Source organism: Populus euphratica, unplaced genomic scaffold (genome assembly GCF_000495115.2).
Source record: "Populus euphratica unplaced genomic scaffold, PopEup_1.0 scaffold1624.1, whole genome shotgun sequence".
In the NCBI taxonomy this organism is placed as follows: Eukaryota; Viridiplantae; Streptophyta; class Magnoliopsida; order Malpighiales; family Salicaceae; genus Populus; species Populus euphratica.
The window spans coordinates 11,716-26,639 of record NW_011501480.1 but is presented as its reverse complement, the minus strand read 5'-3'; the positions used below and the strand labels follow the sequence as shown (position 1 = coordinate 26,639).

At 33.6% G+C, this 14,924-nt stretch overlaps 1 protein-coding gene and 2 long non-coding RNA genes across 3 annotated transcripts; 1 reads left to right on the top strand and 2 right to left on the bottom strand.

Moving 5' to 3' along the window:
• Positions 1-3,229: 3,229 nt before the first annotated feature.
• LOC105117950 (uncharacterized) lies at positions 3,230-11,772 on the bottom strand. Its single transcript, XR_840841.1, has 3 exons — positions 11,701-11,772; positions 9,068-9,070; positions 3,230-3,257 (listed from the first exon to the last, which is right to left on the bottom strand). It is a non-coding gene; the product is annotated as an uncharacterized LOC105117950 (long non-coding RNA).
• LOC105117952 (cytochrome P450 71D11-like) lies at positions 11,524-13,890 on the top strand. Its single transcript, XM_011015778.1, has 2 exons — positions 11,524-12,496; positions 13,066-13,890. Exons 1-2 carry the CDS (start codon positions 11,591-11,593, stop codon positions 13,684-13,686), a joined length of 1,527 nt encoding a protein of 508 aa, XP_011014080.1. The 5' UTR covers positions 11,524-11,590; the 3' UTR covers positions 13,687-13,890.
• LOC105117951 (uncharacterized) lies at positions 12,160-12,684 on the bottom strand. Its single transcript, XR_840842.1, has 2 exons — positions 12,625-12,684; positions 12,160-12,522 (listed from the first exon to the last, which is right to left on the bottom strand). It is a non-coding gene; the product is annotated as an uncharacterized LOC105117951 (long non-coding RNA).
• Positions 13,891-14,924: the final 1,034 nt, after the last annotated feature.

Sequence of the window (14,924 nt, the reverse complement as noted above, 5' to 3'; positions counted from 1 at the left end):
TAGGCATCTTGGTTTCCAGAGCAAGATCATGCTCTTCCTTTCTCTCTTTGTATTTTTTGTAATGTTTATGCTTTACTTTCATTAATATCAAGTTTCTGCCTTTCATTTCCTTTTCTTTACTTAGTTAACTTTTATGTTTTTATTTTGTTTATCTATTTTTCTTTCTTTCATTATATCTAGCTAAGTTAATTATGTCAAGGTGAAAAGGTTACACTAATGGTGTAAGAATAAGTATAATGTAAACTTAATATGGACTTTAATGTTTGATACTAACATGTTTTATATTTGTTATCTTGTTTACTCTTTAATACTTTGCTTGTTAAATGACTAATCTTGCTTTATGTTGTATAACACTTGGTACAACAAATGCTTGGCACTCTCATAGCTCATACTGTATGGTATAACCAACACCTGAGCTATGAAAGGAACTTGATTTGTTGTTAACATAAGTTATAATCATGAATGCTTGACGAGATTTACAAGTACTAGCATTAATCGAATAAGATGACTAATGTAATCATGTTAACAATCTATAATCTGATTGGAACCTCCTTTGTGTGTGGTTTCCAATTGAATAATAAGAGTTTATACTATACTTGTTTGACATACCATTAGTGAAACCTCTAACCTTGACATTTGTTATTATTATTGTTTAGTCCTTACATTAATTTTCCATCTCCAAGTTCTCATCTTCTTCTTCTCCTTCTCCTTCTTTATTATTATTATTATTATTATTATTATTATTATTATTATTATTATTATTGTTATTGCTATTATTGTTGTTTATAATTATTACTACTACTAATACTACTACTACTACTAGTATTATTATTATTATTATTATTATTATTATTATTATTATTGTTATTATTGCTACTATTATTGTTGTTGTTGTTATTGTTACTATTGTTGTTATTTATAGTTGTTGTTTATAATTTGTGCAATTAACCTCCCTGTGGTTCGACCCCGGTCTTGCCGGGTTATTTATTACTTCGACACTGCTACACTTGGGAGAAGACATCAACTTTTGGTCGTGTCAGGGGACAATAAACTTTTCTGAGGGAAAATGATAATCTACCTTCTAAAGTTTTAGGAGTCCCCTTTTATAGATGAGTTGACATGGAAAAGGCAAAAACATCTTGTTGGAAAGCTTGGAGATTCCTTCAGAACCTATATGAACCCATGTGGTATTGCCTGCTATGATTGGGTGATGACAAAATGAAAATTGCCCATGTTTTATATGGGACTTGATTTGTCTGTTTGTAATTGCATGTAATATTTGTAGAAAAAAGCCTAAAACAAATGGGCTTAACAACAAAAAGGGACTCAAAACAAAGTTGTTTAGTAGCATCCAGTAAAGGTATATTGATCCTTAACTATTTGAAAGTTTTAAAGATTTTAGAGTTGTGATTGATTTTCTGTTGTTTGGTCATGACATGAGGAAATGAAAGTGCTGGCAGAGAATCAGTTTTTTCTTTGCAATATTCAGATTCAACCCCTTCCTTGCCCTTAAAGATTTACTTATCATCTTTCTCACAAGGTTTAAGAGTGAGTTTTTCAATAAACTTACCATTACGAAGAGTGATGACTGATTTGACTTGATCCATGTGTAGGCTTCCAAAACTACTTGCATTTGCATTATATTGCCCCTTAGGATTTTGTTGTGGTTGAGATGGAAACTTACATTTCTCTTGGAAACTGAGAGCAGATGTCAATTTTGCAAGAGTATCTTTAAAATCTGTCATGCTTTGAGCAAGTTGAGTATTCATTATCTCTTGCTTTTCAATGAATACATGCAATGTTTCCTCAAGATTTCTTTTAAAAGGTGGAGCATAAGGAGGTGCGGATCCAAAAGAATTTTGGAAATTATGGTGTGTTTGAAACAATGGTTATGAAGTTTGTGCATTGTTATTATCACTCTTTCAACTAGAATTTGGGTGATTTCTCTAACCAGGGTTGTATGTTTGCAAGTATGGGTTATGATTAGGCCTTTGAAAACTGTTTAAAGCATGAGCTTGTTTATGGAGACATTCTTTAGAAGAAGGCAAAGTTAGATAGTCATTGGTTGAGTGTTCATTTGTTTCACAAATTTGATACACAATGTCTTAAACATATTTTAATTGACCACTCTTTTTTAATTCTGATGCCTCGACTTTTCTAGCTAAAGATGCAAACTTGGTTTGGAGGTTATGATCTTCTCTAAGGTTGTACATATCTCCACTAGATATATGAGATTGAGTTTTACCCAGTACCTCATAAGTACCTGCAGTATCCCAATTTTGAGCATTTTCAGCTAACAAGTCTAAGTACTCTATTGTTTCATCAGGGTCTTTATCTTTAAAAGTTTCATTGCACATCAATTCAAACATTTGCCTATCTCTAGGTGTTAACCCTTTATAAAAATATAAAACCAATCTAAATGTTTCAAAACCATGATAAAGGAAAGTATTAAGCAAGTCTCAATATCTATCCTAACATTGGTAAAATATTTCTCCTGGTTTTTGAGTGAAAGTGGTGATTTGTCTTTTGAAAGCGTTTGTTTTGTGAGAAAGGAAACACTTCTTTAAAAATTATTGTTGCATTTCATCCCAAGCACGAAGGGATCCATGTCTCAAATTTTATAGTCATAGTTTAGCTTTATCTTTTAATGAAAATGGAAAAAGTTTTAATCTGATAGTGTTTGACACGACTAAAAGATTGATGTCTTCTCCCAAGTGCAGGAGTGTCGAAGTAATAAATAACCCGGCAAGACTGGGGTCGAACCACAGGGAGGTTAATTGTACAAATTATAAATGACAATAGTACAACAACAACAATAATAACAACAACAACAATAATAATAGTAATAACAATAACAATAATAACAACAATGACAATAACAATAATAACTATAATAATAATAATAATAATAATAGTAGTAGTAGTAGTAATAGTAGTAATAATAATAATAATAATAATAATAATAATAAAGAAAGAGAAGAAGAAGATGATGATGAGAACTTGGAGAAGGAATATTAATATAACGATTAAACAATGATAATAAAAATTGTCAAGGTTAGAGATTCCACTAATGGTATGTCAAACAAGTATAATATAAACTCTTATTATTCAATTGGAAACCACACATAAAGAAGGTTCCAATTGGATTATAGATTGTTAACATGATTACATTAGTCATCTTATTCAATTAATGCTAATACTTGTATATCTCGTCAAGCATTCATGATTATAACTTATGTTAACAACAAATCAAGTTCCTTTCATAGCTCAGGTGTCGGTTATACCATACATTATAGGCTATGAAAGAGCCAAGCATTTGTTGTACCAAGGGTTATACAACATAAATCAAGATTAGTCATTTAACAAGCAAAGTATTAAAGAGTAAACAAGATAACAAATATAAAACATGTTAGTATCAAACATTAAAGTCCATATTAAGTTTACATTATACTTATTCTTACACCATTAGTGTAACCTTTTCACCTTGACATAATAAACTTAGCTAGACATAATGAAAGAAAGAAAAATAAATAAACAAAATAAGAACATAAATAAGATAAGAGTTAACAAAGCAAAGGAAAGGAATTGAAAGACATAAACTTGATATTAATGAAAGCAAAGCATAAGCAATACAAAAAATACAAAGAGAGAAAGGAAGAGCATGATCTTGATCTGGAAACCAAGATGCCTAAATGCATGGCGAATGCCTCCTTTTATAGGCCAAAATTGGGAACTATTGATTTGATGACTAATTGATAAGTGGGTGGCCAACTCTTGACTTGGTGACAATCCTTATCTTCTCTTGTCTGCCCAAAATGTCATTGATAACATCAAAATTGGAGCCAGTTGAAAACATGAAAGTTGTAGGCAATTGTCTCAGCTTTCTTGTGTAAACAATTCAGCTCATTTGGACTTCTAGAACTCCAGATATGGCCAAAATACTGAACAGTGATCGGGCTGGAAGATAGATTCGGGCTTCTTTGTTGTTGCTAGAATTTGGACTTCAAAATGGCCTTTTTAGATCTTGGGCTCCATATGAAAGTTGTAGGTCTATGTCTTACCTTTCCATCCATATAAATTGAACCTAAATATGAGATATATAGCTCCAGATATGACCCAATTACCGAACAGTGTTCCGGTTTGGATTGCACCGACATCTCTTTTCTAAGTTTGGCCATCTCTTTATCCTTGCAATTTAAGTTCTTAAAGTCATCAATCAATCCTTTCATTTATGTGATAGGCCTGTATTTAAAATGAACATTTACCACAAATTATAGGTATCTTATATTATTAGATACATTATTAATAAATTAAAGGTATCTTATATTATTAAATATATTATTATAAAACATGCTTTAGTTAAGGAGTTATTGATACTTCAAGTGCAAAATGATGATATAAAACCATAAAAAGAAGGTAAAAGTTGAATAATGCCTAGGTTAAAATTAAAAGAGATACATCAGGAGGGAAAACTATGCATGAGGGTGCATTTGTTCTTATGGGATTCATGTGGTCTCTAAGTATTCTAACACGGTGATTCTCATTATTATCATTATGAAGCAACCGATTATCTTCTTCGGACATATTTTTTTAAAATGATGAGGATACTATACAAAGTCTATCACATAATATACATGACCACACACTCACAGACGTGTAGGAATAGAATAAAAGGAAGAAGAAACAAAACAAAAGAAACAATGTTAGATACAAGAAAAGTGAAAGAGAAAATAAAATAAATACTATAATTTGGATAAGAATTTACCTCCCCGACAACAGTGCCAACAACTTGACACAAACAAGAGATTGATGTCTTCTTTCAAGTGCAGAAGTGTCGAAGTAATAAATAACCCAGTAAGACCAGGGTCGAACCATATGGAGGTTAATTGTATAAAATTATAAATAACAGCAATACAACAACAACAATAAGAATAATAATAGTAATAGTAATAGTAATAGTAATAGTAATAGTAATACTAATACTAATACTAATAATAATAATAGTAATAGTAATAATAGTAGTAGTAGTAGTAGTAATAGTAGTAGTAGTAGTAATAATAATAATAATAATAATAATAATAATAGAAGAAGAAGAAGAAGAAGAAGTTGATGAGAACTTTGAGATGGAAGATCAATGTAAGGATTAAACAATGATAACAACAAATGTTAAGGTTAAAGGATTCACTAATGGTATTTCAAACAATTATAGTATAAACTCTTTTTATTACTCAACTAGAAACCACACACAAAGGAGGTTTCAATTAAATTATAAATGGTTAGCATGATTACATTAGTTATCTTATTTGAATAATGCTAACACTTGTAAATGTTGTTAGACATTCATGATTATAACTTATGTTAACAACAAATCAAGTTCTTTTTATAGCACAAGTGTCGGTTACACCATTCGGTTGGGCTATGAAAATGCCCAGTATTTGTTGTACCAAGTGTTATACAATATAAATCTAGATTAACTATTTAACAAGCAAAGTATTAAGAGTGAACAAGATAACAAATACAAAACATGTTAGTATCAAACATTAAAGTCTATGTTAAGTTTGCACTATACTTATTCTTACACCATTAGTGTAACCTTTTCACCTTGACATAATAAACTTAGCTAAATATAATGAAAGAGAGAAACATAAATAAACAAGATAAGAACATAAATAAGATAAAAGTTAAGTAAGTAAAGGAAAGGAATTGAAAAGCATAAACAAGATATTAATGAAAGCAAAACTTAAGCATTACAAAAATACAAAGAGAGAAAGCAAGAGCATGATTTTGATATGGAAACCAAGATGCCTAAATGCATGGAAAATACCTCCTTTTATAGTCCAAAATTAGGAACTATTGATTTCATGACTAATTATTAAGTGGGTGGCCAACTCTTGACTTGGTGAGAATTCTCATCTTCTTGTCTGCCCATAACGTCATTGACAATGTCAGAATTTAAACGAGACTTTTATATGAAAGTTCTAGGAAATTATCTCAGCTTTTCAAGAAAAACCTTTGAAGTCATTTGGACTTCTAGAACTCGAGATATGGTCTGCACACTGAACCGTGTCTAGGCTGCAGGACATATTCAGACTTCTACGTTGTTGCTAAGATTTTGACTTCCAAATAGGAGAATTAAGTCTTGACTTCCACATGAAATTTTTAGGCCTATGTCTTAGCTTTCCAACCATATAAAGCAGATCTAAATCTGAGATCTACAGCTCCAGATATGACCCAACCGAACAGTGTCCCAGTTTGGACTGCATCAGCATCTTTTTTCTAAGTTTGACCCTCTCTTTGTCCTTTCAATTTCAATACTTCAACTCATCAACCAATCCTTTTATATATGTAATAGGCCTACATTTAGGATGAACATTTACCATAAATTAAAGGTACCTTATGGTATCAGACTTGTTATTATAAAACATGCTTTAGTTAAGGAGTTATTGATACTTCAAGTGCAAAATGATGGAGATTTACAAGTAATATTTGTTATCTTGTTCACTCTTTAATACTTTGCTTGTTAAATGACTAATCTTATTGATAAAAATACACTTTTAAGTACTAATCATGAGCAAAACCCAGATCTCAGAGTTTAAATTCTGAATTCAATAGGGTAATAAGGTATTGAATTAAAGTGGTGAGTAGAAGGTCATCCACATAGATATCATGATTAACATTCATAATGAATAAGGAAGCATCAACCTTAGAAGCGTGGAAGCCAACTGACAGAAGAAAATCACTTAGTAGTTTGTACCAAACCCACGGGGCTTATTTTAAATGATATAGAGACTTGTAAAGGTGACATAAATGAGATGGCAAGATGGGGTGGACAAACCCCGCGGGTTGTTGCATATAAACAACCTCCTGAAGTGAACCATTGAGAAAGCCATTATGAGCATCAAGTTGTCGAATCTATTAATAGTTAGAGACGACAATGGTGAGGACTAGGTGGAAGTGGTTAGTTTGACAACCGAACTAAAGATTTCAGAATAGTCGATACTGTTGCGATGTCACGGTCGCATAAATTAATTACCTTAGCTTCAAACACAACACACAAGATAGTATAGAGCAAGCAAGGGGTCGATCCCACAAGGAAGGTTCAAGTCAGATTTTTATGCTAGATGATATGCAATTTGAGGGTTTGGACGTTATCTAGGCTAAAGCAAAAGAAATTAGAAAACTATCAAGTGAAATTAAATAAAATCAGAAAATCATCAAGAGAACAAACCTTGATCGCAAGCACACATCCACTTATAGAAATCAAAACTGATCATGAAAACAAAACATCAATTTATATTTTGAATATTTATCTCTTTTTAACATTGGTTAGTTAACGGATCCGTCATATAACTAACCCTAACCATCAAACAACCACAATATCCGCACTAGTAATTTAATTCAATGTCAGCCTTTAGAACTAGATAAGTTGATTAATCAAGAAAACATAATTGTCTCCAGTCTATGTTTAATTTGATTGAATGTTCTCCCTAAGATTAATAACATAGTTCCACCACAAGTATTAAACTTAGTTGCTTCACAAATTCATACCACAACTCCGGTTTTGATATAAAGCTTAGCAATAGATTGTCTACAATAATAACTTAGAGTCCGCTCTAGCAATGAAGATAAACAATCATAGGAAAAAATAAGTATAAGAGAACAAACATATTCATCATATAAAATAAAAAGAAAAGGTAAAATAAATCTCACAATTCTTGAAATCCAAAGGTTTTCGTGTCCTTGCAACTAAGAAAAAGTGTTTAGCCTTGCATGTTTGTTGAACAACTAATCAAAAAGAAGAAAGAATGCATAATTTCGAGTTTCTTAGATGAGGGGGGTATTATAACCTAGAAACACACAAGTAGTAGAGTGATAGTCTAACTTATGAGCATTATATGGTTAGAGGAACGGAAAGTAGAGACATCTAAAAGCATGCAGGAAACCATAATTAAATGGTTGATGAAACAAAGTTTCAAATAGGCAGTTATTTCGTAAGACCGATGTCGGTATACGATTAATAAGATAGATAGAGGTTTTAAATGCATAATTTTAGAATTTTAGAGGTGTCTTACAGTGACTAAGCATGGCAAGACTAGTTTTAAAAATATGACAGTGACGACGCTCAACAATACCATTTTGTTCATGCTTATGTAGACATACAATACGATGATGAATACCAATAATTTTGAACAAGGAATTTAATTTACGATATTCACCACCCCAGTCAGTTTGTACTGATTTTATTTTGCAGGAGAATTGTTGTTCAACCAAAACTTGAAATTGATGAAACACATTAAACACATCAGATTTGGCAATAAAAGGATAAAATCAAATAAATTTTGTGTGCGCATCCACAAAGATTACAAAATAATGGAAACCATTAGAAGATAAAATAGGGGCAGGACCCCAAACATCACTAAAAACTAGTTCAAGAGGAGCAGATGTTTAGTGACTCGTAGGTCCTAATGACAGACGCGATGATTTTTCTAATGGACATGCTAGACACTAAAAATTTAAAGGACAATACGTACAAGTGACCTTTTTATTTGATGCTAAGAAACTCAGAACCTGGGAGCTTAGGCGACCGAGTCAGCAATGCTAAATATCAGTAGAGGTAGATAAACTAGCAGACAAAATAGCTTGAGGCATAAATGTGGTAGAAGACTTGGAAAGGACTTAAAGGCATCTTTACTCTGACCAGAAAGCAGAATCTCCTTGGTGATGCGATCCTTAACATAGAAAAAAAGGGTGAAATTCAAAGAAGACAGTTTTCACAGCATAATTGTTGAACAGATAAGATTTTTTTTTTTTGTAATTTTTGAAACATGCAAGACATTAGACAACGTAAAAACTCGTTTCGGGGTACATAAAATATTACGGGCTATATTAGATATGACAAGTTCATTACCATCACCAACATGCAATTGATCATTACTGAGATAAAGTTCTGCGTGTGTTATACTAGCAATATCTAGAGTAATATGTTGATTTGCACTGGTATTAGGAAACTAAGTGACAAAATTTTCTTTGGACGCATCACTGAAAGAGAGGTTGGCCCATAATGCACAAACTGGGAGCTTTATTATGCAGAGTGCCTAAATATATTACAAAGCTAGCATTTAATTTGTCGCTGCCACTGACCAGCATTACCTATTCTATACCGTTGCCAATCTGGGCAATTTTGCTGCCAATGCCCACGCTATTACTGCTAGAAATCGATGTTGTGACCTCTAAAAGTCTAAGCACCATACTGAGTAGAGGGGGAGTACATATTCCTCCACCAATTATGTCTTCCCCTGTTATGTTGAGAGGATGAACCGCTACCATTAAACATAGAAAATGAACTTTAGGCAACGAAGGTAGAGGGTGGTTGCACAAGTATTGGTGGTAATGGTGCAGCCATAGGAATAGGATAAAAGGAGCTCCTGTGTAAAAAATCATGAGTAGATAAATTACTATGCAACTCAGAATATGGTAGAGGGTCAAATTTTATCGATAGACTGGTAACCAAATCACGAAATTCATTGTGAAAGCCCTAAAACACATATAGATTGAAGTTTGTGAGGGAGATGGGATGGCCTGCGACAACTAGCTCATAAATAATCCCTTAGCCTTCTGCAGATAGATGGTGATGTTATAATCACCATGATGAAGGTCTTGAAAACAGCCATGCAAAAGCACGTTTGAGCATTTAATGGAGATGCAAGAGCACATTCAAGCATGCTCCACATAGTAGAGGTTGGACAATCCACCACAAGGTGGAGGATGCCTGTGGATAAAGAGGAGGGGAGTGCACTGAGGATGAGTTGATCTTGCTGTTTTCCTGTAAAAAAGGCTTGGAAGAAACCAAAATTGAAGGCAGTTGAAGTGGCAAAAACATCATTGTGCGTAGAAGGACACATTATCGAGCCATTAACAAAAGAAAAGACACCTTGACCAATCAAATATGGCTTTATCTGCATATGTCAAAATAGATAATTTATGTTGGTAAGTTTGAGATTGATGACTTGTGTGTTGGAAAGAGTTATGATGGCAGATGGTGCGCTAGGAATTAAAGAGATAGATAGAGCTGCATTGTATCCAAAGACAAGCATACTAGCGGAAGCAGGGATTACAAAGGAGGATGAGGTAGGGGAGGACAAGCTAACATTGATGCCAGCTGCAGTAGCAGCAAAGGAATCCATTAGTGAAGCTGGAGAAATCGGATAGTTGCTACTCGAATAAATATATAGTAGAGTTTCTGCAAAGGGAGCCGAAGTTGGCTATGGATATACTATCTATTTTTTCAAGAGTGTAGACTAGGACACAATGCAATACTTTAGAACTGAGGCACAAAAGGGGAAAGGGAAGAGAGATGTTATTTTTCAAAGGAAAAACATCTGTAGCAAATTCTTTTGCAGAGAAAGAGAAAAGAATCTATTTAGAAAAATTTGTTTCAGAACTGAGGCAAGGAAGGAGAGAATGTGTCAATTAGGGAGAGCAGAATCTATTTAGATATTTTTGGTTGTGATACCAAGTTGAAGCATAAGCTTTAATTGATTGAAATGCATATATAATCAGTAGTCATCTCTTCTATATATATGACTAGAGCTGCATATAATAGTTACTATATAGTGAATTGCGAAGAATAAATAAATACAAGGAAAATATAATATTTTATATATTACAACATCTTCCATAATAATACACAACTAAGAACAAACATGAATAAATAAATACAAGGAAAATATAATATTTTATATATTACAACATCTTCCATAATAATACACAACTAAAAACAAACATGATTTTATTATTAGAAGGTCCCTAAATCCCACCAAAAAGTTTCATATATATATATATATATATATATATATAATAGCTTAGGAGAGCTCATTCACAATTATTTTTACTTAATTTACTATACAATAAAAACTAATATTTATTAACATTTAGGAGGGAATGTTTTTTAGTGGGATATAACACCAACATGTATAGTATTAGTATAAATTTTTTGAACTGCCTGGGGTTATCACTTTGTTACATGTAAAAAAAAAAAAAACGATGATGGGGATATCAAAGCATATATTTTTCTGCAATTTCGGTTAAAGTTTATTATGAAAAATCTATGTTAAAAGTTTTAACTATCTTTATTTTGGCTATAATTACGTGGAATACGCATTTCCTTTGATCAACACCGAAAACAGAGATACCTGTAAGAAAAATTTATCTCCACGAGTCAAGTTTGTCCATTAACAGTGGCTCCATTAGAAAATTACAGTTTTGTCCTGGGCTTCCCCTTATAATGTGAGGATATGCTTAGTTGAAATAAATAAAAATAATATTCAAGTTTAAATTAACATAAATTCAGAAGGATCGGCGATGACATCAGCCATCAATGGGTGGAGTGGCGAGGACTCCATTGACTTTTCTTCTCGTTACTTGTGTGTAGTTCCATCAATTATTGAAATTGACTTGTGGACATTTGATCACATCCACATCCTATTTAATAAGATAAAAATCCAATAACAATAGACATCAAGTAGTCGAATCAGCCACACAACTCATCGAACCAGTTTTTGCAGCTTGGTCAATCCCGACCATTTTAGTTATGGAGCAAGTATTCCAGTTTATCCAGATCCTTCTACCTTTCCTCCTCTTAATCTTCACAGTTCTGAGAGTATGGAAGAAATTACAAGGTAAAATCTCATCAACTCCAACTCCACCTCCTGGACCTTGGAAATTACCCTTAATTGGAAACCTTCACCAGCTACTTGGCCCTCTACCGCATCAAGTCCTAAGAGACATGGCCAGTAAATATGGACCAGTCATGCAACTTCAAATTGGAGAGGTTCCCACTGTCATAATTTCATCACCAGAAGCAGCAAAAGAAGCAATGAAAAACCATGAGATCAACTTTGTCGACAGACCTTGTCTCCTTGTTGCAGAAGTCATGTTTTACAATAGCAAGGACATTGCCTTTGCCCCATATGGAGACTATTGGAGACAAATGAAAAAGGTTTGCGTATCGGAGCTACTTAGCGCGAAACGTGTAAAATCATTCAGGTCAATCAGGGAAGAAGAGGTATCAAATTTTATTAGAACCATTTATTCAAGAGCAGGCTCGCCAATCAACCTTAGTAAAATGATTTTTCATTTATTAAATGGCATCACTGCAAGAACAAGTGTTGGTAAGAAATACAAGCACCAAGAAGCATTCTTACCGATTATTGAGCATGTGATGGAGGCAATAGGAGGTGCGAATATTGCAGATGTATTCCCTTCCTCTAAGCTGTTGTACAAGATCAGTAGGTTTAGGTCTAGGCTCAAAAGGTCGCATCAGGACGCAGATGAGATGCTAGAAAACATTATATATGAACATAGAGTCTGCAGGGAAGTGGCAAAGACTGGTGAAGAGAGTAAAGCGGAGGATCTTCTGGATGTCCTTTTGAATCTCCAGGATCACGGGGACCTTGGATTCCCTTTGAGAACAGACAGCATCAAAGCAACAATCCTGGTGAGTATATATGCGTCACAATTAATGTTCCACCAGGAGTGCTGATATAACTAAATTAGAAGTCAACAACATTTGATCTACTTTCTATATATATATATATATATATATATATATGCGTCACAATTAATGTTCCACCAGGAGTGCTGATATAACTAAATTAGAAGTCAACAACATTTGATCTACTTTCTATATATATATATATATATATATCACCTTCTCCAAAGTTTTTGAAGATATCCAAAGTCAACGGGTCCATTGTTGAACCAGATGTGTAGAAACAGTGAATTTCAACGGCCAGAGACATGGCCGGATCTGGCCATAGAGGTGACTCCGTTCATGACTCACTGGTCCCGCCAGACCACGTGGAAGTACTAGCGACTTTTGAAGGCCTTCGAAGACACTTGAGAAAGCACACATTAATTAAACTAAACACCAATCCCAATTCACATACACCAATGTCAAACAACTGGAGCTCCATAATCAAGACAAAACTTCTCTTCTACGAGTTGGATCAATATATGTAAGAAAGATATGATCAGCACTTCCCTAACCCTGTAATCTTGTTGCAGGAACTATTCACCGCTGGGAGTGATACATCATCAACATTAATGGAATGGACAATGTCGGAAATGTTTAGAAATCCAAGGGTAATGCGAAAGGCACAAGAGGAAGTGAGGCAAGTCTTTAGTAATACTGTGAATGTTGATGAAGCAAGTCTTCACAATTTGAAATTCTTAAAGCTGATTATCAAAGAAACTCTGAGACTACATCCTCCAGGTCCTTTAATTCCAAGAGAATGCAACAAGACGTGCGAGATTAATGGATATGTCATACAGGCTAAAAGTAAAGTGATGATCAATGCGTGGGCTATTGGAAGAGATTCTGATCATTGGACTGAAGCTGAGAAATTCTATCCAGAGAGATTTCTAGATAGTTCGATTGATTATATGGGTACTAATTTTGAATTCATCCCATTTGGTGCTGGGAAGAGGATGTGTCCTGGCATTTTATTTGGCATAGCTACTGTCGAGCTTCTACTTGCGCAGCTGCTATACCATTTCGATTGGAAACTTCCAAACGGAGAACTTTTAGAAGATCTCGATATGAATGAAGTTTTTGGGGGCACGGTTAGAAGGAAACATCAACTTAACTTGATTCCCATTCCCTTTTATCCTTCGCCCTTGCAATGAAGAAAATCTGCCAAGATTTTCACCTTAAATATTGTTCCGACATAAACTCTACGTGTGCTATGAACTACAATAAGTTCAACTTGTACAAACTCCACGTGTGCTATGAACTACAATAAGTTGAATTTGTATAAACTCCACGTGTGCTATGAACTACAATAAGTTCAACTTGTACCATAAGCAATAAATTCATTATCTTGAAACGCATGTGAATTGCACGCAAGAAGGCGACTCATTCCTGCTCGCTTTTCTATTTTTCTGCATTGAAGACTGTTTACACCCTTCAAGGTTTACTCATAGGTTGATAACTTTGCAGAAGGCGACTTATTCCTGCTCGCTTTTCTATTTTTCTGCATTGAAGACTGTTTACACCCTTCAAGGTTTACTCATAGGTTGATAACTTTGCACACTTCAGCTGTTGGCGTGCTACTAATTTTGTATTTGTAGATATTGTTACTGGCCTGAAAGAACATTGTATTAGCAGGCATGCAAAGTAGCTGTAAATGATCAACCTAAGATCAGTGATTTAAAAATACCTAGTTTCTCTATCAAAAATCAAGCCTTTATTTCACAATCTAAAACTTTCTGAGTTCGTAATAATATAGTTTGTTAAACTGATAGGTACGAACCACTCATTTGGTGAATCAAACGGCATGGTGAGAGCACATTTCATCTGCTTCTAATTATATATAGAGCAATTTGATGCCAAAAGATGAGAATAAAATCCCAGTTAAACCGTATACTACTTTTGTAAATACGCCTCCTAAGGCAAACAAAAATATACTTGAAGCAAAAAAGTCTTAACTCGCATTCATATTGACCCAGAAGATCACAATAACCTGAACATGCAGTCAGAACTTATCCCAGCGCATTTCTCTTCTCTGCAAAGCAAAGAGAGGGCAAAGTGTTCCAGAATCAAGTCGTATGTACCCTTGCTATCTTAAGAAATAAAGGGGGAAAATAATAAAATAGTAAAGAACTTCCATGATAATAGCTATTTAGTCAACCACAAAACATCAAAATATATTATAGTAAAACTAGTTAATCGGTCCGAGCTTTGCTAAGATTCGGACCCAAAATTTCTTTTAAACGTTAATTAAAAAAATAAAAAGAATGTGTGAGCATTGCTAAGTCATTTGTATATATATATATTAAATAGTTTTACCGATGGATTAATTCTATTTGTGAAAGGCACATTGTTAGTCAGTAAAATTTTTACCAACAACTTCACCAGCGGAACA

Bases quoted from the DNA above. Each gene is read 5' to 3' on its own strand.
- LOC105117952 (XM_011015778.1), top strand. From the start codon at position 11,591: ATGGAGCAAGTATTCCAGTTTATCCAGATCCTTCTACCTTTCCTCCTC. The intron at 12,497-13,065 runs GTGAGTATATAT...ATCTTGTTGCAG, and splicing joins GCATCAAAGCAACAATCCTG to GAACTATTCACCGCTGGGAG.